At 43.5% G+C, this 23,051-nt stretch overlaps 1 protein-coding gene across 2 annotated transcripts; it reads right to left on the reverse strand.

Moving 5' to 3' along the window:
* Positions 1 to 1,513: 1,513 nt before the first annotated feature.
* LOC146682272 (double-stranded RNA-specific editase 1-like) lies at positions 1,514 to 22,730 on the reverse strand. Of its 2 annotated transcripts, none has more exons than XM_085448924.1 (9): positions 22,477 to 22,730; positions 17,720 to 18,642; positions 14,929 to 15,043; positions 10,040 to 10,208; positions 9,112 to 9,266; positions 8,827 to 8,995; positions 6,844 to 7,025; positions 4,017 to 4,195; positions 1,514 to 2,954 (listed from the first exon to the last, which is right to left on the reverse strand). In XM_085448924.1, exons 1-9 carry the CDS (start codon positions 22,547 to 22,549, stop codon positions 2,778 to 2,780), a joined length of 2,142 nt encoding a protein of 713 aa, XP_085305050.1. In that variant the 5' UTR covers positions 22,550 to 22,730; the 3' UTR covers positions 1,514 to 2,777. The 2 variants fall into 2 exon arrangements, with proteins under 2 accessions (XP_085305050.1, XP_085305051.1); XM_085448925.1 differs by lacking the exon at positions 22,477 to 22,730 and adding an exon at positions 19,753 to 19,783.
* Between the last annotated feature and the right edge of the window lie 321 nt (positions 22,731 to 23,051).

Genomic DNA, 23,051 nt, shown 5'->3' on the forward strand with positions numbered 1-23,051 from the left:
CTTCCTCCTCTGCACCCCTCTGCTGTGGTGTGTCCCAGGGGTCTGTGTTAAGTCCTACCCTGTTCTCTTTGTATCCGTTACCCCTGGGACAAATTTTCAGAAATCATAATATTTCTTTCCATTGTTATGTGGATGATATCCAAATCTATTTTCCTCTGGATTTGGATCTCCAGTCCCCTCTATTGCCTTTGTTCAACTGCCTGCTGATGTTAGAGACTGGCTACTGCACAACTCTCTCACCCTTAATGAAAACAAAACAGGAATGATCATCTTTGACAGTCACATGCCCTTGAAACAGCTATCGGATACCTCTGGAACAGCTTGCCGATGGATGTCCGTGCGTCGGAATCCATCCAATCCTTTAAATCACATTTAAAAACCCACCTGTTTAAGCCTTCCAAACAACTTAGTTTTTAACTTTTCCCCGGTTCATGCTTGTTGTCACGTCACCCTTTTATAACTGTATTTCTTTTGCTGATAATTGTATTTCCTGCTCCTTTACTGCTGTAACCCCACAAATGTGGCTCGTCTGTGAAGCACTTTGATGTACCTGAGACTTTTAAATGTCAGAATAAAAAGAGGGAGCTTTCATCAAATTTAGGAGCACATATACACTAAGTTTATTGTTAATTAATAAGAAACTCCAGACGATTCCATTCTGAGCTGAAGAAGCTTCTGATTGGTTCGTAGAGTCCATGTGAGTAAACTGGTGGCACAGCTGTGGATGCATATAAGGCAAAACACAGAGCCTGTTTCTGTGACATGGGAACATCAAGAGATGTCAACAAAACACCAGGAACAGAACTGTGGAGCTCCATAAGTGTGGCTCAGTTTGAATACAATTTGGTGCCATTTGCAATTAAGAAATACAGACAGTTTCTCTCTTTACTCTTAAAGTTAACAAATATGTTTTTATATTTATCTAAAAAATAAACATTTAGTCTGATTTGATGTTACAATTAAAAAAGTGTTTTTATCTGGAGAGTAAATAAATATGTGGTTTCAACTGTATATTTGATGATTGTCAGCACAAAGAGGGAGAGAGGAGCAGAGAGGGAGAGAGAGGAGCAGAGAGGGAGAGAGAGAGGAGCAGAGAGGGAGAGAGAGAGGAGCAGAGAGGGAGAGAGAGAGGAGCAGAGAGGGAGAGAGAGAGGAGCAGAGAGGGAGAGAGAGAGGAGCAGAGAGGGAGAACTCATCAGAACATGTATCCAGTGTAACTTTTTAGATACCATTTGTTACTTTTCAAATTCTACATTTATTAAGTTCTGCAGCTTGTTTGCACAACAAGGCTGAATAATTATATAAATGTTTCTGAATCTAAATATTGTACTTTGGTAGAATTAAAAAATAAGTGTAGTGCAGGTCTATGATGATTTTTAGTGCTACTATCATCTAGTTTTGTTAAGTCCTCAGTAGTCCTGATTTTGAACTGTTGTAGTCCTGTTTTAATTCCGGATCAGTTCTGGGTCTGGTTGAATTGGGGATTAGTCCTCGTGTCTTGATACAGCCCTGACTGTGTTCTGCCTCACTGCTTAATTAAAAAACTAGTTTAAGGTGTCCTGCATATGTGATATTTATTTTTTTCCTACATGAAGTCATTCTTTTTTGAACAAAACTCAAAACAGAGCCTATTAATCTTTCAGTCATTTCTACCCTCACTTCATTTCCTTTTGCTGCTCAGCTCTCACACAGTGGCTCTGCTACGCTCCAATCCCTCCATATTGTGGCCAATCACATGCGAGGATATAGGATAATGTCATTGTGTGAAAAACAGAGAGGGTGAGAGAGGCGACAGTCAAGTGGAGCGTGCGTCCGTCCTCTCAGTAAGTGAGTGAGACAGTAGACAGCGGTGAGGAGGGCTGTGCGAAAGCAAAAACACATAACTATGCCTGAAACCCGTAAACGAAGCAGCATCTGGCTGCAGTTTAAAGACTGTTTTTGACTCTGTCTTGGTCTCGTCTCGACTTGGTCTTGTCTTGGTCTCAGATTAGGCGGTCTTGACTGCAAGTCTAATCCAACTTAAGCCAGACTGAAGAGTCACAGACTGCTAGAGTGCTTGTTTACTGTGAAGAAAGATGGGATTGAAAGATATTGAAGTCTGCCCGGCATACCCTTCATGAAAAACTGAGCTAGACCGCAACACTCTGCAAATCTTGCAATTTAGAAATCCTGGTAACTCCAAAGTGTTCACAAAGGTCTTTTCTGACTTTTTGTTTTCCCACTGGAACTCAGGAATTATTCTTCATTCACGTTTCAGTTTCTGTAATTGATACGAAATTGACTAAAAGTAATTAAAATATTGTAACTGTTCCAACAGTTACTTGGTTGTGAACATGGCAGTTTAAGCGTGCCCAGGCATGTTAAACCGCTATGCATAAAAATAAAGTTGATAAACAGACTGTAGGTGTGCTTACCTGAGAACAGAAGATGCAACGACACACATTTTTCAAGCAGATAAGACATACGAGTGTGTGTATTAGAACTCAGAAAGAAATGCTGTGTCCTTGTGAGTTTAGTCAGTGAGAGATGTGCAGCTCTGATCATTAGAGCTCCCAATACAGAATGTGAAAACAAAGGTTTTCATACTTGATTAATTTTGCATAACCATACCTGAGAAAGAACTAACAGTTTACAAAGTTGCTGCTATTCTCGGTCTGTTTTTACATTTACCCTTCGTATGAAGTTGTATAATTGACTGAATATTGACCTTTTTAACATGTAGTCCAGGCTAAGAGGGAGTAGCACAATGCTACAAAATCAAGGTAGAATGAGGTACATCAGCTGGAGAGAGCAAACTGGTCCTGCTCTATAGGCTTCTTTATCCACGCGCCCAGTCCAGCATTGTGGAAGGCCCTGAAGAGTGTCTGCTTTGCAGAATGATATTCCTTTGCTGCCTGTTTGGCCTCATGGTAGCTTCTGGGTCTCACCGTTCTGATTCGCAGCATGGAGGAGAGCTATGGTATAATGGAGACAAGCCTTCACTTAGACAACAGCAACAATGTGCAACAACCAGGAATGACTTTTTAAAAATACATCTTTTTGACATTTGCCTTTATTGGACAGTGCAGGAAGAGAAAAGAGCTCGCGCGCAGGCTTTCTGGCCAGACCTCCTGCTCACACACTTTCATTATTAATCCGGTCGTTAAGTCTGACGTCATTAGCCGTAACTGGGCCCAAACTCCGCTGCAGGTCACACAATCACTGGGACATCATAGAGAGTTAAAAGCTGTCTAAACTCTTTCATCTGTAATAAAATGATCAGCGTTGCTGCTTTACCAGGTGTAACAATGAAGTTTAACATCCAGGTATCCATGAAAACAGGATTTATTACATTCAGAGTTAGAAGTTAGCAGGAAGTTAGCTCGCTAGCTTCCACCTAAACATGATATAACATGTTCTGACTGAGAGATTTCTGAAACATTAAAACGTACAGCTCTGTTATCACTTCCAAGATAAATGAAGACAGGAAACTAAACAGCAGTGACGTTTGTAGGGTTACTGAAGTTGGGCTAGCTGGTATATAATGATGTGCTACGTGACCACTAGCGCGACAAAGCTATGTTAGCATAGCATAAACAGTAAAGCTGGAGGACTTGATAAAAGTTAACGTGAGGGTTCCTGATGGTTAGAGACAAATGCAATCACATGGCAGGATGCTGTAAACGGACCAAACTTCAGCCAGGAGAACAACTGAGATAATCCATCCACAATACGAGGTTAGTCATTAATATACTGTAGCTACATCGTAATTGTTTAAAAACTGAGCTTTAAAATGATTAGCGATAATAAAAACCGAGAGGCCGACAGTGATCACTGACTGTTTTTAGGGGCTCGTTGAGATTAAATAGAACAAGATAAAAAGCATTAAAACATGTTAAAAACACAACAGCCGTATTAAATGCAGACTACTTTGGGCCCGGAAGCAGGATTCATCACGTCATCACTTAAAGACTGGATAGATACAGTATGCAATCTCACACTACAGTACATGCATTGAAAAATCAGCACTGTGTTACCTTGCAGTGTAGATTCATCCATCGGCTGTAGAGGGCATGTTTGCAAAGCCTGGAGGGTCGACCCAGATCATCTTTCCCAGTGGTGGCATTGATCAGCTCTAAACCCTTGTCCCCCACCGTCCAGTTCACACTGAAGTTTGGAGCTTTTCCTGGCTGACGGGCCTCTGTGTTACTTATTCCTGCATATTGGGCACATTAAACCATTTTAAAAAACATGAATGAGATAGCTGTTTGGCTGTACAAAAGGTCAGAGTTTCAGAGTCGGCTCATTGAAAACACCAATCCAGCCCACCGGACAGTTTTAGAAAAGGTGAGGAAATGTGTGTGTGGTGGAGGTGTGGTCCCTGGCGTAGCTGCAGCGGAGGGGTGGAGTGGTGAGCTCAGGGGGGTGGTACCGGGAGGCAGGGGAGCCACAGGTGGTGGCGATTGTATCATGAGTGTCTTCCTTCTGTGTGTCTATATAGTGACGGCAGAGTCGAGCGGGAGGTTGGCTGGACTGGAACGAGCTGTCACGGTGCATAGGTGTGTGTGTCGCATACTTCACAAGTGGTGCTAAAACCCAGTGTGGGATGTCTGACCCCCATGATGCGTCGCCCACTCAGCCTGTGCAGTTGTTGGCACAGATGCTGGCGGAGTTGGCGACGATGTGCCGGGACCAGGCCGTGGCCCAGCGGGAACATCTGATGAAGCTCCAGGAACATTCAGACCACCAGACCAAGGTCCTGGAGCAACTGGTCAAAAGGTGCTGCGTCGCCGAAGTCGCCGCCTCTGTTAGTGGTGATGCCCAGGATGGGGGACGGTGACGATCCCCAGGTTTTTTTGGAGGCGTTCCGTGCTACAGCGGAACGTGCCAGTGGCTGCGAGCGGAGTGGGCCCACGGCCTGCCGCCAGCCTCGTGGAGCAGCTTCGACGACGTGTGCCGGGCCATGTTGGACCGGATGGGCCTCACCCCGGAAGACCATCGCCGGCGGTTCTGTGCCTGCAAGCTGACTGGCGAGGATCGGCCGTTCGAAGTGGGGTGCTCGACCTAATTAAAGAAAGCTGGGAGGATGGTCCGAGCCCCGCAAAAAGACGAGATTCAGTACGTGTTGGACCTGAGAGGGAAACTCCACACTTTGGGGAGGTTATCACGGAAGAATTTGCTCCAGGCTCAGCAGCGTCAGCAGCGCCTGTATAACAGAGGGGCTAGACTCAGGCAATTTTCACTGGGAGACAAAGTGCTTGTATTACTCCCTTCTTCTAGCTCAAAGTTACTCGCCAAATGGCAAGGTCCCTTTAAGGTCACACGGCGAGTGGGGGACGTTGACTATGAGGTCGCACGAATGGACAGGGGAGGGGCCACGCAGATTTATCACCTCAACCTCCTGAAAGCATGGAGGGAGGCCGAGTCTGCTTCTCTAGTGAGCCTGGTTAAGGAGAGAGATGAGTTGGGGCCAGAGGTGCCAAATTCTATCATTCCCGCCTCCCTCCATTGTGATGACCATCTCACACAGGCCCAGAGAGCGCTGCAACAGTGCTTTGTCGACATGTTCTCCCCCCTGCCCGGCTGAACGTCTCTCATTGAGCATCATTTTGAAACACAGCCTGGCGTGATGGTGCGTTCATGGCCCTACAGGCTCCCTGAACACAAAAGGCAAATCGTTCAGAGGGAATTGGCCGAAACGCTGAAGATGGGAGTAATAGAAGAGTCGCACAGCGCCTGGTGTAGCCCCATCGTTCTCATGGTGAAGAAGGATGAGACCCATCCTTCTTCACCATGAGAATGATGGGGCTACACCAGCATCAAACTGTGACACCTCCTTCAGAACCATATAGACCATATGGTTCTGAAGGAGGTGTCACAGTTTGATGCTTATCCCATGCCCTGGGTCGACGAGCTCCTGGACCGGTTAGGCACGGCCCGTTTTTTCATGACACTGGATTTAACCAAGGGCTACTGGCAGATTCCCTTGTCTGCAGAGTCCAAGGAGAAAACCGCCTTCTCCACTCCGTACGGTTTGTGCCAGTTCATCATGCTTCCATTCGGCTTGTTGGAGCCCCGGCCATCTTTCAGCGCCTCATTGACCGGGTGCTGCGTCCGCACGCTGCGTATGCTGCCACCTACTTGGATGACGTGATCATCCATAGGGACACCTGGGCGGAGCATGTGCAGCGGGTGGCTGCAGTCCTGGAGTCCCTGAGGCAGGCGGGGCTCACGACCAACCCGAAGAAGTGTGCGGTTGGACGGAGGGAGGTTCAGTATTTCGGGTACCACTTGGGGGGCGGGCAGGTTCGTCCACAAGTAGAGACCGGCCCGTGCTCTACATTAGCCTCGGGGGGGGGGGGGGGGGGGGGGGGTAGGTTCGGCTGGATGGCTCCCCGGCCTCAGTTGTGCGGTGGGGGTGTGTGGGGGAGGTGTGTGTGTCGCATACTTCACAGTGTGGATTTTAACTTTTAACTGTATTTTTGTACATTTTACTAATTATTCTAATAATAAAGACCCCCACGGCCATGAATGCCATCCACACTACTGGCCCACTTCACATCAGAGTGGGCTGTACATGGCCCATGATGTAAAATGGGTTTGATATCAATGCTGTGTATTGTACACAGGTTCAAAACATGTGAACACATTTTGCCAGCCATTTTCATTACCTCATGGATTATTTTACTAATTAATTGGCAACCTTTCAAATGTTAAAAATTAAAACAAAAATTATATCTCTTGGTTTGGGAATTTTCCATAAAATCTGTGAGCAGGACCTGGTTTCAGATTCTCAGAACAATCAGGTCCGAATGAACAGATCAGAGAAATCAGTGAGCTGTGGAAAACTACAGTGCCTCTCACCACTGAGCAGTGGCCTGTTCAGGCTAAAGGACTGTGGCAGCTCTTCAATCTCAGTAATCCGCTGGTACATGGCTCTGGAGAGGTGGTCGGCATGGTACAGGCTGCCCAGGATGATGCTGGAGAAATAGATGGGCTCAGTAAAGTAGCTCAACAAAGAGCCTTGAAATCCGACAACGTTCCACCTGAAGGAACAGAGTAAAATCTTCAGAGAAATTGACAGAAACAAAGAAATAAAGCAGATTAGTATTTCCTGAAAATATAAATCTGATACAGGCACAGAGGGGTCTGCTGCTGTTAGTGTCCTCCTAGATTCAGCCTCTGTACACATCAACAGGATTCCCATTGATCTCTTCCAAAACACTTCAAACTAAAGTGATTCTGCAGAGCTGGTTTTAATATTTAGAACAAATGGATAGTACAAGGCTATAAATATGAAGATGGAGTGTTAAACTTGTGCATTTAGACGACAGCATAGACAATGGCTAGTAGAAATGAGTTCACACCAAAATCTATTTTGCCTATTCGACGACCTGTACAATCAAAATTCTTCTTCGCCACCGCCTTCTTCTTTGCCTTCTCCTCTGCCTTCTCCTCTGCCGCCTTCTTCTTCTCCTCTGCCGCCTTCTTCTTCTCCTCTGCCGCCTTCTTCTTCTCCTCTGCCGCCTTCTTCTTCTCCTCTGCCGCTTCTCCTCCGCCGCCTTCTTCTTCTCCTCCACCGCCTTCTTCTTCTCCTCCTCCGCCGCCTTCTTCTTCTCCTCCTCCGCCGCCTTCTTCTTCTCCTCCTCCGCCGCCTTCTTCTCCGCCGCCGCCTTCTTCTTCTCCTCCTTCTCCTTCTTGCCATTAGCTCACTCTGAATTAGGAGGAAACCAAATGTGTCCAATGATGATGATGACAGCTGAGCCCATTTCATTTAAGTTTGCCTGGCTAATGTTATCTCACGATGTGGAAGCATAAGATGCTTATTCATAGTATTCCCAGAGTACTATTATTTATTTAATAAAACATTAAATAAAACCAAGGCTCATGGATGTACTTGGTTATTACATATTGTATCGGCCCAGCCTCTCAGCAGTGCCTTGTATAATTTTCTTTCCAGCCACAAAGGCCACCTTAGAAAGTTAGTAATTAGGGCACATATCATATTGAAGAAGGTAAAAAGGGTTAGTATGTTTATAAATGCTATGTTGAAAATCCCTTGCTCAGCTAAAAATGAACTTCAGAAATTTTTGACAAAACTCTCAAATTTATATGAGGGGGTGGGGAGGGTATAATTTTAATGTTATCTGTATATCTGTGAAGGTTCTCGGTCATGCAGGTCATGGTAGTCTAAGGAGCTTGGAAAGAAAAGCGTCTGGACTTCTTTCAGTTGCTTGAAGACGTTTCACCTCTCATCCGAGAAGCTTCTTCAGTTCTAGAACGAAGCATCTATGTCCACTGTGAACAATCATCTTTGAACAGAGGGCGGGGCTTACGACACCAACTATCTGTCATCTATAATCCAGTTTTGAGATCCTTCCCAGATGCTTTAACTCCCACTCACACCCTGGGCCATCTGACCTCAGGAAATCACATGATAGGGTGGGGCCAGGTTTCACAGTAGGTCCACCCGAAACCTTAGCTGATTGTGACCCACGTCGATTTTCACACCTTGCCTCATGTGATTAGGTAGTCGATCATAAGGGGGTCCATGACCTTCTTGGGGGGACACTCCCATAGGGCTTAAAATCTGGTACTCTCCACCAATTTTTCTTAGAATTTAAGAACTTCTCAGATGAAATGTCTTCAAGAAAACTTAAGTCCAGACGCTTTTGTTTCCAAGCTCCTTAGATTGTTATCTGTACTTTCATACTTTACAAAGATTATATAAAGGGCCCAGGTATAAGAGCTTTTATGCCCTTATACCTGGCCATAAAAGCCCCCAGGAAAGGACAACATGTGATGTTGCTAATCTCCATGTGAGCATGTAACAAACAAAACAGACACCTTGCAATCTTGTCGCTGCAAGACATGGTAAGCAGCCTTTCTCCGTGAAGAACACCGTCCCATGTCTTAATGGTGTTACTGGAGTGCACAGGTATGGTTCCCTCACCAGACTCAATTTTAGTGCGCAGCTGCCCACGGGCCTTTCTGTTGGGATGTCCATCTCCCTGATCTGACACAGGTGAAAAATCACTGACGACATAACAGTAACCTACATATTTTCAGGCAAACAAATATTGTTTCATCACTATGAATCTCTATTTGTAACGATCATAATAATCCACTTACCGTCCACTCCGCCTTCATGAGGTGAAAAGATGCGAGCATCTCCACAGGGGGAGGTGCTGATATACAGGTGGAATTGGACATTTTCCTTTACTCTGAAGCCTTGACTGTTATCGCACCGCATAAAAATGGATTTCTGATGTTCTTCTTCACTGTTACTAAAACAGAAATGCAGACAAAAGACTGGTAGGCTAGCAGTGCTTTCTGAAATGTTCAGAACGGCTGGTTGACAGTAATTGCTCATTTGTTAAAACACTAGAGGGGTGTGAAAAAGTGTTTGCCTCCTTCCTGATTTAATATTTTTTCCATTTCTATTACACTTAAATGTTTCAGATGATCAAACAAATATAAACATTAGAAAGAGATAACACTAGTAAACAAGGTCAAAACAAAGTTTTGACCTGAAACCGGTTGAGATGCTGTGGCATGACCTTAAACAGGTGGTTAATAGTCGAAAACCCTCGAATGTGGCTGAAATACAACAATTATGGAAAGTGGGCCAAAATTCCTCTGCAGTGCTGTAAAAGAGTTATTGCTAGTTATTGCAAATGCTTGACTGCAGTTGTTGCTGCTAAGGGTGGCCCAAAGAGCTATTTGGTTTCGGGGCCATCGCCAATCACTTTTTCCACACATGGCCATGTAGGTTTGGATTTTTTCCTCCTTAATAATAGACACGTTTACTTGTGTTATCTTTGTCTAATATTTATATTTTTGTTTAATGATCTGAAACATTTAGGTATGACAAACATACAGAAAATAGGAAATCAGCAAGGACCCAAACACTTTTTCACACCACTGTAGAAACAGTCAACAGACCAACTGTATTTAGTTCTTTTGATTCAGTAAGTAAGGGTAAAGACTGCTTTGGTAGACTCAGTTCTATGTACAGTGTTTGTAGGGAGCACTTTGAAAGTAGGTGGGAGGCTTTTACCTGAGGAAGTACTCCAGCTGGGAGTACAGGAACCTAATGAGAGACCGACGAGCTACAATCTCTGCATGGCAGTCATTGAGGGCCAAACCTCGGTTACTCATGTATTCACGACCGATGCACTTTGTCCCTGTGGATACGCAGATGACCTGAGCCTCCTTCACATCTGCACCTGGATGGGTAAAACATTGCACTGGTTCATAAGGTCCCTAACATCTTGTCACTTCAGCCGAATCAATTTGACCGCTTCAACTTCAGCATATTTTATTATCCAGAAAATTTAAAATGAATAGTGTCTGGAACAGTTTTTCTTCAAGGAAAGATGTCCTGCTGAGAAACCACTCTCAGAGTAACCAGGCTACCACGTGCCTGCTTATGTGGCTTCAACTGAAAATCTCCCTGTTTCTTTTATCTTTCCACATATCTTATCTTCCAATCTGCATAATAAGGATACCTGTCCAAACATGGCCCTGTCTCCCTCCTCTTACCCCAGCCAATTGCTGCATATGGCTGCCCGTACCTGAGCCTTGTTCCACCAGAGGTTACTTCCTGTTAAAAGCTGTTTTACCTTCCTACTGTCACCAAATGCTTGTTTATAGGAGACCAGTAAGCTCCAGTATGAAGAGTTGGACAGCATCAGGCCCTGACATGATTCATGCCGGCTGAAGGAGCTGCCTGGACTCCACAAGCGTCTGGCAGCACAAACCAGCTGATCTGGAACCACATAACTACTGACCATTTTCTCCTGACCCATTGTCCGCAACAGAATGCCAATTTTCCTTCCTGAAAGATTCAGCCTATTCATGAGCCCATCAGTACAAAATGAAGCTGAACTCCCAGGATCTAGAAAAGCAAAGGTTATCAGTGACTGATTACCTTTCTTGGACTTCACTCTAACTAGTATCATGGACAGAACACTATTTTGCTCACCAGCCCCAGTAACACCACTGCTTTGCACAGCACACGAAGGACCTTCATCTGGTGGTTCTCTCCCTCCTATAGTTTGCATTGAAACGCTTTCCCTCGGCTGGAGTGGATATGTAAGAGTGTGGGGTGTTTCTGATTACAGACTTTACACATGAGACGTTTCGTGCAGTCCTTGCTTCTGTGCCCAATGCGCAGACAACCAAAACACACCATTCTCTTTCGAAAAAGATAATCTTTCACAGTGCAACTTTCTTTCAAATGAAGGACACAAATCCAACATATGCCCTGCTCCACAAAACAAGCAAGCCTTGGTCACAACTGAACCACTCAAACGCCTCAACACTGGCTCAATCTTCCCTTCCACCTTGGCCACCGTAGTAGCAAAACTACTCCTCTTAGCCTTAGGGTAAAACTGAGACTTACCATTCCTCGCCTCTTTTCTGATGTCTGTTGGAGGATCCTTTATGTCTCCAAACAATGGGTCACTTGCGATCTTCACTTGCCTTTCGACAAACTCAACAACATCGCTAAAAACCACTTTACGTTGAAACCTCTCCTGCAGATTGCACACAACATTCCTCCATTTATCCCTGAGCTTATAAGGCAACTTTTTTATAACTGCTTGCATATTAGCAGAGACATCCAACTCATGCAAGGACTCAACGTCTCCCATTGCATTGCAACATTGCCTTAATAAAAACCCATATTCCTGCAAAGCCTTCACGTCATCAGATTGTATAGGAGGCCATTTACTGACCCTTTCAATGTAGGCAGCAGCAATTCTCAGCGAATTGCCAAAGTTCTCCTGGAGCAAAGATTTAGCTTTAGCATATCCATACTCAGCAGTGCACCAATACAGTGAGTCCATTTAAACCAACGCACTTAATCAAAAAAGGAGCAACTCATATGGCTCCTATACCCCCAAAGGAGGTGGAGAATGAACGAGCTAAGATCCTGTGGGACAGATAGAGCTTTCTTGCTGCCACTCGTCCTGTCAAACCGGCAGCTTGCAGTTTTCTCTTCACAGCTGAAATTGAGACTTTCTCACTACGACCACTATTGAGCTGCTTGAAGCTGTTGTCCTGTGAGCCGCCATCACACAGCTCTTAACTTTCAGAAACTTTTCCTCTGAGTCAGTCGTGTCTTTGGGTCTGCAGACCTCCTGCTGTCACAGTTTCTGAGCCTTTGATGCTGAAGGAAACTGGACTCACTGACACCTTGACTTTCTTTGCAGATCTACATTTATAAGTGTTATGATGGTCTGTCTCTCTTCCATTGGTTTTTCTCACCATGTTTGTAGCAACACACTACTTTCTGCAGTACAATACTGTTCAGCTGATGCTCACGAGGGTACATCAGTGTGTCCCAGCACTGCTTTTATGCAGACAGAGGGGGAAGTAATCCAGAAAAGTTGGAACAGCTGTAGGAATTAGTAGCAGCAGCTTTCAAGGCTTGATCAACCTCCATTGCTGCAGAACAAGTTACACTGAACTGGACTTCCAATGATGGACTAAATTCGTCACTCACCTTTGTTTGGTGCGTGTTTATATATCACTAATGTATTTAATCATTAACAATCCTTTAGTTTACCATATTTCCAGTCTCTCTCTCTCTGCTGTCTTCTCTTTACTCTCACCTCAAACATGATGGATGACTGTCCCTCCATGAACATGGTTCTACCAGATGTTTCTTCCTCTTAAAAGATAGATTTTCCTTCCCACTCATGCTTGCTCACATGAGCCATCTTTTGTTGTGAAGTAGTGCTTTCACTGAACTGAAACTTATCAACTTGGTAGATTAGTGTTTTCTATTTATAACCTTTACTCAATTTTGATGTAACATCGTCCATAATCTCTTCACTAGTACATTTCTGATCATGACATGACCTCGAACAATTAGCCGGCCCAAGTTATGATAAATCGGATTTGCACTGGTTCTTGAAGAGCACTGCAATGCACAATGAGCAGCATGATTTAAACTTGGAACTTTTAATTACTTTAGTTGAAACACCTCCACACAATAATCAAGCTGTGACTAACCTAATGTATTCAAAATATTTGGTGTCATTTATTTTGGAACTTTTCCCACCGCTGACAGAGCTCTACCCATTTTACTCACAAGATTATCAAGTTGTGTAGCCCATGTGCATAAGCTGTAAAGCAGATATAGACCATCAAACATTATACCAGTCTATTGTTGTTGGACCTTGTTATGAAGCATGATCATGCACCATGTTTGGTTTCACTCGTGTCTTCTCACTGTTGAGACTGTCAGAGACTGCTGATTAATTTTTAAACATTTAATTCTATATAGTCCCACACGGGGGAATTTCTAGTCCTCTGCATTTAACCCATTCACTTAGTGGGCAGCTACCAATCCAGCACCTGGGGAGCTGTGTGTAGAGATGGAACCTCAGGGTAACCGCTCAGTGGATTCAAACCCCCGACCCCCTTCTGATCATGGGCCGACCACTCTACCTACTGAGCTATCCCTGCCCCAGCTGGTTTAAAGAAGTTCCTGAGTTCAAATTGGTTGATTTGATTAACAGCAGTTGCTTGACCTCCAACCGACGGCCACTTTGCCCTTGAACTAATGGTTCAGCTGATACTGTGATTTAGATGCATTAAGATCAATGCCAGGCCACCAGATGTTGACATGCTAGGAGTAAGGGTTACCTTAGCTAATGTAAATGTATTATTTTCATACCTCCTCTCAATGCCTCCCCCTATTGTACCTGTGTCCCTTTGTGTGCCTGCTGTCATGTATAGAAAATATGCTCACATGTGCAGTTACAGTGCAGCCCAGAAGAAACAGAATATTAAGTATCCCAATAGTCTGGTCTTTGTAAGAAGTGTAAAAGTTTATCAGTAATTGAATTTGCCTAATTTACATATTTGATTCTAAGCTGTAGTTATAGTAAGATTGATCTTTCTGCATTAAGCCAGCTTTACATGTAGTACTAGTAAGGCTTTCATTCAAACTAATACTTCACTATTTGACTTGTGAATAAACAGATTATAAAGAGAGACGCATCCATCCCACCTTGGATCCATCCCACAACTTTATTAAACCCCCCAAAATATGACTATCCAGAGTTGGGACCAGGAAGCAGAGTCGCAGTCTTACACGCCTCTCTGCAGCTTCTCTCCTCCTGCTACCCCCCAAACCCATCTCCATAGAGACTGTGTCAGCTCCCAAACAGACAAAAAACAAACTAAAAACCAGCAACAAACAACTTAAACATTGAATTCAAAATCCTGCTCCTCACATACAAGGTCTTAAATAATCAGGCCCATCTTATCTTAATGACCTTGTAGTACCATATCACCCTATTAGAGCACTTCGCTCTCGCTCTGCAGGCCTACTTGTTGTTCCTAGAGTATTTAAAAGTAGAATGGGAGGCAGAGCCTTCAGTTTTCAGGCCCCTCTTCTGTGGAACCAGCTTCCAGTTTGGATTCAGGAGACAGACACTATCTCTACTTTCAAGATTAGGCTTCAAACTTTCCTTTTTGCTAAAGCATATAGTTAGAGCTGGACCAGGTGACCCTGGATCCTCCCTTAGTTATGCTGCAATAGGTGTAGGCTGCTGGGGATTCCCATGATGCACTGGGAGTTTCTTCTTCAGTCACTATGTGTTAATAGGCCTCTCTGCATTTTCCTTTCCACTGTCACCAAAGTGCTTGCTCACAGGGGGTCATATGATTGTTGGGTTTTTCTCTGTATGTATTGTAGGGTCTACCTTACAGTATAAAGCACCTTGAGGCGACTGTTGTTGTGATTTGGTGCTGTATAAATAAAAGTCATTTGAATTGAGTTGAACAAGTACGCGTACCTCACTATAGATCTCCTGCAGATTTGGTTGGGGGTTGGTGGCATGAGCCTTATGTACACATTTAAACTCTCGGAGCAGCTGGGATCAGACTAGCAACCTTCTAATTAGGAGATGACCTGGGCTACAAGAATACCTGCTGTCATGACAACACCTGCCAAGACTTTCCGTTGAGCATGTGGAGCCCTGAAGTTATCCGTCAGTTTGCTGAACTTATCAATAACTAGATGAGAGACTGCATCTGCCAGGACCTGAGGAGTGACACATAAGTGCAACAGTGAAATTATGTGAAATAAGACATAACAAATATCCAACCAACAATTTTAGAGAAGCAACTGTTATTCAATTGTATTTAACAAACATTAGCAAAAGAAAATGTTAGTGAAGGAGGATAAGAAGTTACTTAAAGCAGCTTAAATCCATATTTCAGTATATCATTCCTTATTTCATTAAGGAATGCTGCATAACTGTGAAAGCCAAGCAGGGATGTGAGTAGCTTCAAAAAACACCCAAATCCTTTAATTCAACAAATGACTTGGAAAGGCTGGTATAACAAATTGCAGTGTTTGAATAGCACACAGAGGGTTAACATAGCAGCTTTGTTGTAATATAGGAATTGGAAGCATGTTTATATAGCTTCTCAGCATCATGAAAGTTATCTCCTAAAGCTATCATCTTCAATCAGCCTTAGACAGCGTGGTCATGAGCAATGAGGATCTGTCCATGATCAATACAGCCCTGCCTCATTCAACTCAGGCTGTAGTCCAAAAGAAATCCTCACTCCTGATTTCTTTTTCTTATATTTGTCACTTACATGGTTCAGGTAATCACTTTAAATCCCCCTCATCAGAACAGGAATGGATTTGTTGCACAATCACATCCGTATTCTCCAAAAGTTGATTCTGTTCATCTGGATGTTTTCAGTGGGAGAAACGTTTCGTCATCATCAGGTGACGTCTTCAGTCTCAGCTGACTGCAGGTTCCAATCTTATAAACAGGACATTTGCATAATGACTGAAACCAGCCCACTGAAGCAACAATGGGCTGGGAGGTCAGTTCCTTAATCTTAATTATGCAAATTCTCATGACCATTGATCAACAACCACTGATCAATAACCATGAGTCCCATTCACAGAGAGGTGGGGAATGGCTGCAATCACAGCATTGTAAGATGGTGACAGATGTACCCTTAGGCCCCTCCTCGATTCAGAGATGGTCTTTCTCTTTTCACGTAAATGGACTCCTTGACTCCGCCCTCAAACCAGCGTTCCTCCCTGTCCAGGATGTTACATCCTCATCATTGAAAGAGTCCACTGGCCTGTAGGTGTAGATAGACTGCAGAGTCCTGGCCTGACGAGGTGGCTCTGCTGTGTTGTAGCCAGAGGTTGTTTGGTTTCCCTGATGCATAAATCCTGGCAATCCTCCTATGGCGTTATCTTTGTGCCACTATTTTGAGCGCACGTAAAAAAAAGTTTGCAGGTGCAAGTGTTGCATTTTGAGGAGAAATTTATTTTGAGCGAAGAAAAGCTGAATTTGAGTGAACAAAATTCATTGCTGCGTGCAAAACATGTATTTCAGTGTTTGCTATTATCCACACACACAACAGCAGCCCCTCTCGCTCAGTTTTTGCATTTGCGCTCGATCACAATGTGTTGCTCACGCTCTCAACATTTCTGCCCGTGCCTTCAACTCTTTCTCTACACCGTTATATTTGTGCCACAAAACCAGCCAATCACAGACTTGGATGCAAAAAAACCTGATTGGCTGTTCTGGTCTCCAATCAGCTCGAAATGACAAAATGCAATATCACAGAATGCATTTCATGCAAAACTCAAACGAGGCAGTGGCGGAGGAACACAGAGGGGCGGAGTTTGAAATGTTACTCTTTCTGGGTCACAAAATAAACTTTTAAGATATTTTCATGCGAGAATGTTTCTGTGTAAACTTCAAATATCTGCTCGATTCATCAAGACATCACATATTTGCAAAAGTGCTCTAACGTTTTCGGAGATGCCCGTTACCCACCAGCTGACTGGGTGGTCACTCGGGTTAAACATAATATAAAAGGCTGAACTGACAAAAAAATCACCGACTACACCACCAGGTGTTACAGGAAAAACCATAAAGCCTTTGAACTAAAACAAACACGGTGATGTACACTGTCTTGTTGGTATGATTTGTATCACCTTCATGTTTCCCTCTCACCACGTATCCAAACCGATATCATGAGCAGCAGCTTTTACAGCAATTTTTTTTTATGTGCACTCAGAATAGTGGCACAAAAATAACGCCATATCCTCCTGGCACTTAACAGCGTACACTATGTTACTCTGCAAATGTACTGTTTATAAGGCTGGGGAAACCTGCAGTCAGCTGAGACTGAAGAAGTCACCTGGATGAGTGACGAAACGTTTCTCCTGGATGACTGAGCATGCATCAAGACACATCCGTGTTCCACTTTTCCATCGTTTCTGGTTAAAGAAAGGGGCTCTTACAGAGTTCAAGAACTCTCAAAATAGAGCATCGCTGAAGTTCATCAGAAACCCCGGCCAGCAAATTAGATAAAGGATTTAAACATGAGCTAAGATCAAATGCAGAGTTACTCTTCTATGTAGTTACGGTCAGCTAAGCACCTCGAAGAAACTGTTGTTGTGATTTGGTGCTATTTAAATAAAATTGAATTGAACAGTCTTTGCTGGTCCCAATGCACAGACATGCATAATTCTGGCCCTGTGTATTAAAAGAAATCCAAAATAAATACAAACTTGTTTTTTAAAGTTATTAAAGATGCTGTATAATCATCTCACCCTCACCAATGATGATCTGAAACATGTGTGACAAATATGCTGTCATCAGGAAGAGGCCACACATACGTCAGTCTGTCAGTGAGTCAGACGGAGGGACAGACTGATTTCTTCCATGCTCACCTGTGGCTGGTGAAGCTGCAGTCCCTCTCTGGGTATTGGCTGTCGTGATGGTGTCTGGTCCAGCTGTATCTTAAAGAGAGCAGACAGAGCAGCTTGGGCAGCCCGAGTCTTGGCCAGCTTCTTATTGCGCCCAGAACCCTGGAAATTCTCAGAGTCTACCGTCACCGACATGACAAAGTTCTTGGCATGACTCTCCCCGCTTTCTGACACAAAGTCATACTTGAGGCCTGGCCGCACCTCATTGAGAAACATGACAGGATTCTTGCCGGCTGTTAGGGAGATGAAGGCGGAGGGTGCTGGAGGTATGGGAGACTGTGCCAGGTTTGGGACAGGAGAGGATGGCAATGGGTACTCTATTCCCAGTGAACTGAAGAAACTGGTATTGGAACCAAGGTAAAAAGTGTCTTCTGTAGGGTTGAATGTCTCCGATGCACTAAAGAGCATATCTGGAATGGCATGGTCCGAGGTGAAGTCCGTGTGAGCAGACAGGGTCCGGCCCATGGCAGCATGTGCTTCCGATGCATTAGGAAACTGGACGAAGGAGCACAGTGCCTTTTCTGCTGCACTCAGCTTAGCCTTCTTCTTGGTAGGACCCAGACCTTCAAAAACCTGCCCATTGACCTCCACGGTCATCTCAAAGACTGGTGCATGGACCGGCCCAGTCTGAGAGAGGAGCTTATACTGCAACCCTGGCTTGATCTCATTCAGCTGCATAAGAGCATTTTTGGGCGGTATGGGCCGAGGGACTTTCTTACGCTTCCTGGGCCTGTACCTGGAATTGGTATGTCCATTATTGCCTTCTTCTAAGGGACGTTTCCGCCCATGCCTCGCATTCCCACTGGGGAGTTGAACAGCCTCAGCTGCAATTCCCTCTTTGGAGACGTGGTTGTCCCGGTTCTGATTTTCCTTAACGCTGCATGAACCTGCAGTGCCCAGAAAGAGTAACTCACTATGCCTTTGTTGAAGGATCTTGTAAATGGAAAATTTAGAGATTGCTTTATCTTGTGGATGTAGATCGTTAACATTTAATACTTTCCTTAACATGGAAAGCTTAATATGTATCTCATTATACATTACTCACTATGTATCTTTCCTGAAGTCTTTCTCGAAATGATTTTATATTTTGGGAATACAGTAAAAGGAGCTTGGAAAGAAAGTGACTTTAAGTTTTGTGAAGACATTTCACCGCTCATCCAAGAGGCCTCGTCATTTCTAAAACCCAATGGTGGAGAGTCATTGGTGTTTAAACCCTCGTGGGGGTTGTCCCTACACTGCTTCGACCTGGATGACTGAAAACCTACATAAACAGTCTGGGGGCACACATCACAAGGCCCGGTCAACAAAGCCAAACTTGGTGCCAATTTTCATTTATAACATCCTCACGCAACAGCTTAATAGGTTACTCTGTCCAGTGTTACGTACAGAAAACATTCCTATAAAATGCAGGATTCACCTTATATATATGTAGCAAAGGTTTTAAGGAAATGTGGTTACCAGAGATTAGAGTCAGCAGCATCTGAACAAATGTGGAGTAAACCCATAATCTCCCCTTCTGTTTTCAGACTATTATGCTTAAAATGTTATCTTATTTAACAGAAATTGTATTCTAATTACTTTGTAAATTCTGGATATTTGGCCAAAAATATCCTGGAAGCGACGCTGGAGGAACACTGGGCTTACACAGGACAGGGACAGGATTACTGCTGTCTAACACGAATAATAAAGTGTGTACTGTACTACTTCTGGAACGTAACTCTTAGGGGTCTTTAGAGGGAACTTCTTTAAGAGCAAGGGAACAAGCATAATCTGCCATCAAATCAGACTGAAGTCTCATAGTAGATCAATCCTAAAAAAAAGCTAAAGATGATACATGTTCAAGGACCATCCTATGTGAATATGTGGGATATTTAAATAATAATTGTGTTTCCTCATAAAATACCTGGACATATATTATGTATTATTCATTTATTTTTAAATTTCAAATGAAGACTTTATCTTTAGCAGGATTTGAAACAAAGACATTAGTGACTCACTCATGCTTTCTACTTTGTGTCCTCCAATGATGAGCAGCCCTTCACCTGCAGGAAACATGCAAAGTTGAGTCAGATATGTTACAGGTGTTGACCATTTCTAATAAAAAATGTAAATATTGGATTTGGTGGAAGAGACTCTGTTTTTTGTTTTTTTTCCAGCACTGTTATATTCATATCGTCTAGAGTCGGGGTTGTCAGCAGAACTTCAGACCAAACTCAAGCAGCAGTGCAGAGGTGGGCGGAGTCAGAGAAGAGGGGTTGTATCAACTCCTCCTCATCAAGGAGATCATCTTTTGTGGTTTTGGCCCAACAAACACAGTCCTTGTACTGTTTACTTTCTGAATACCATAGACTAAATTTAATATACCCACATGGGGTAAAAGATTCTAAATCGCTGTGCCAGCTGAACTCTGAACTCATGTGAAGATTAAGAGCCCTCCAGTTCTGCAGACAGTGAAAATATTAGCAGCTGTTGCACAATGAATGAATGAATCTCTGAAACTATGGGCTTGAACACGAAGAGTGTCACACTGAGCCAAATCGGTTGACCATACATACTGTATATGGGGAGCCAGAAGCACCACATCCATGTACCATAGATGCCAAAATTGTTATTGCACCTTGTCATTAACTTGACTTTATCCACAAGACCTCACAGAATGGAAACAAATACCTATGGTTTCATGAAGCTGCTGATCAGCACCATAGTAACATTCTGCATTCTAGTTAATATCATAAAGGTGATGAACAGTTTGAACATTATCCTGAGAATGTTTAGTGGATGTGATGCCCCAGTGTTTAATCAAGCCAAACTTGACCTGCCTCGTGGGATCTGTGGGAGCTCCAGCACTGGTGTGTAAAAATACAGTGTAGTTAGTAATTCAAATCATTTAAGCCACTCCAGAATCTGCTTGTATTTCATGTCATGTGTGATGTCAAAGAACATCCAAAGAATTTTAAAGCTATGGGATAGAAATAAAATAGCCAAAGTAATTCTGAGGTATGTGCTTCTGCAATAAACACATTTTCCCTCAATCTTCAGTCTTCAGCTCAAGTTCCTTGCTGCCATTTTTCTTTATGTTGGGAGCTTTTATCTGTAAAGCCACTCCACTGAATGAGTCCCCAGAGCATTGCTGAATTTCACCAGCACAGAGGCCGTTCGATTGACTGTCTCTTACTGTATTGGAAAATGTCTGTCTTTGAGCCGGGTCTGTCACAACCCAGCTCAAAGGAAGTGACAAGCAAGTGGGAGACCACACACAGGCTTTTAAAGGCTGTACGATATATTTAATGAAAATAAGGTGAAGAAACTGAAACACAATTGAAATGATATAACAGCCATAACTGAAGCCTCAAATAAACACGATGGATGGAGACAGCCGCCCATGGTTCAGTCAAGATGTCTTTATATACTGGGACTGGCCTTCTCAGGTGTGCTGCATCTATAATTGGGTCAGCTCCACCTACCTGCAAGAAACAGGTAACAGAAAAAGCAAAACAAAAGGCCAGCCCACTGGCTGTCACACTCCCCCCATAGAATAGAGTTTCACCCTGAGGCGACAAACACAATCATGTACATTATGAATTTGCAGCTAGAAGAACGTGTAGAGATTAATGTCCAACATATGTACACCCACGCAACACCTTTCTGCATGCTCAAAGTCCTTCCATCTTCAGCACATTTCCAACCTCAGCAACCTTGGTACCTAGGAGCAATTTAAGAGGAAGGAAAACGATACTGGAGAGGACATACTTCAAAGCATATGAGGAGTGAAGCTGCTGGTTACAAAGGGGCACGGGACAAAGCATCTGCCAAGACATTATCTTTGCCCTTAATGTGCTGGATGTCCAAAGTGTAAGGCTGCAAAAAGAGAGCCAATGCATGAGCCTCTGATTTGGGTTCTGCAATGAGTTCAAGAAAGTGAGAGGGTTATGGTCAGAAGATACCTCAATTGGCCGAGCAGAATCCAAATATACTCTGAAATGCTGCAAGGCCAAAACTAATGCCAAAGCTTCCTTTTCAATGACCGAATAATTCAGCTGATGGGAGTTGAACTTCTTGGAATGCCAGGTTGATAGTCAGATTTCCCCAAACTAGTCGTTCAAACAGAGTGCGAATACGATCCAGATGATCCTCCCAGGTGCTACTATATACCACCACGTCATCTAGGTAAACAGCACAGCCTTTCAGCCCATTAACAACCATATTTATGAGTCGCTGAAATGTAGCTGGAGCATTGCGTAAACCAAAACCCATGACTGTATATGAATAAAGACCGGATGGCGTGATGAAAGCAGATATTTCCTGAGCTCTGGGAGTCAGTGGCACCTGCCACAAACTTGCTCACATATTCTGCTGCACCAACTTGGTCAATACAGTCGTCAATATGAGGCAAAGGATAGGAATCGGGTTTGGTCACTGCATTTACTTTACGAAAGTCTGTGCAACAACATGGTGATTTATCAGCTTTTTCAACCAACAAACATGGGGAAGCTCAGCTTGATGACGACGGCACTGCAGTGTTGTTTTCCAACATGTACTGAACTTCCTGCTCAATTATTTTCCTCTTTTCCTCAGAGACTCTGTAGAACCTCTGCCGGATTGGTTTTGCATCACCCACATCAATATCATGCTCTATCGAAGTTGTTTTAGAAGGTGTGGATACCTTTTAATAAAGGTATGAACGAATGCTGAGAACTCCAATCTTCAGTTTTTGTGTGTACAGGTGGACATCACATTTTTAATTATAGTTATAATTATAGCTTGTCCTGTAAAGAGGCTCTTTAGCATGGTCATCAGCAGCTGGGAACATCAGCTCAAGCCTCCCTCAGAGCGTTTCCACTGCATCATCTGTAAACTTGTTATTGAAATAATCGCTGACTAATCGAGTAACTGAAGAAAAATTAGGCAGATGATTGGATTAGAAGTACTCAAAGGAGTAAGAAGCTTTACAAGTGATCAGTAGAGCACTTATTAGTGTTTAATAGTGTGCCATTAATAATACAAAAATGTTACTGCTAGTTTGATTAAAAGCCTTACAGTAGCATTGACTGCAATCTACAGTCTAGTGACATCTAGTGGTGAGATTTTGCACACTGTATGTCTGTATGTCTGTATGTCTGATCGTGAACATAATGATTGTGCCCACTAACTTCACTATTACAAACCTGTGAGACACTTTTAATAGATCATAGATCATTTAAAGTCTACATGTGTCAAATATGTGATTAAACTTTCTTACTACTGAGTGCTTTAAGAGATGAGACCTCATTATTAGAAATAACTGAACAAGCAACAA

This window comes from Copadichromis virginalis, linkage group LG23, assembly GCF_057382275.1.
Source record: "Copadichromis virginalis isolate Kocher_CV1m ecotype Utaka linkage group LG23, C_Virginalis_male_GT1.1, whole genome shotgun sequence".
NCBI lineage: Eukaryota > Metazoa > Chordata > Actinopteri > Cichliformes > Cichlidae > Copadichromis > Copadichromis virginalis.

Excerpts from the sequence above, each read along its gene's own strand:
- LOC146682272 (XM_085448924.1), bottom strand. The coding sequence starts at position 22,549 with ATGACCATGCTAAAGAGCCTCTTTACAGGACAAGCTATAATTATAACT. Across the intron at positions 8,996-9,111 it reads TCATGAAGGCGGAGTGGACG|ATCAGGGAGATGGACATCCC; the intron begins GTAAGTGGATTA and ends CACCTGTGTCAG. Across the intron at positions 4,196-6,843 it reads GAACAGGCCACTGCTCAGTG|GAATAAGTAACACAGAGGCC; the intron begins GTGAGAGGCACT and ends CCCAATATGCAG.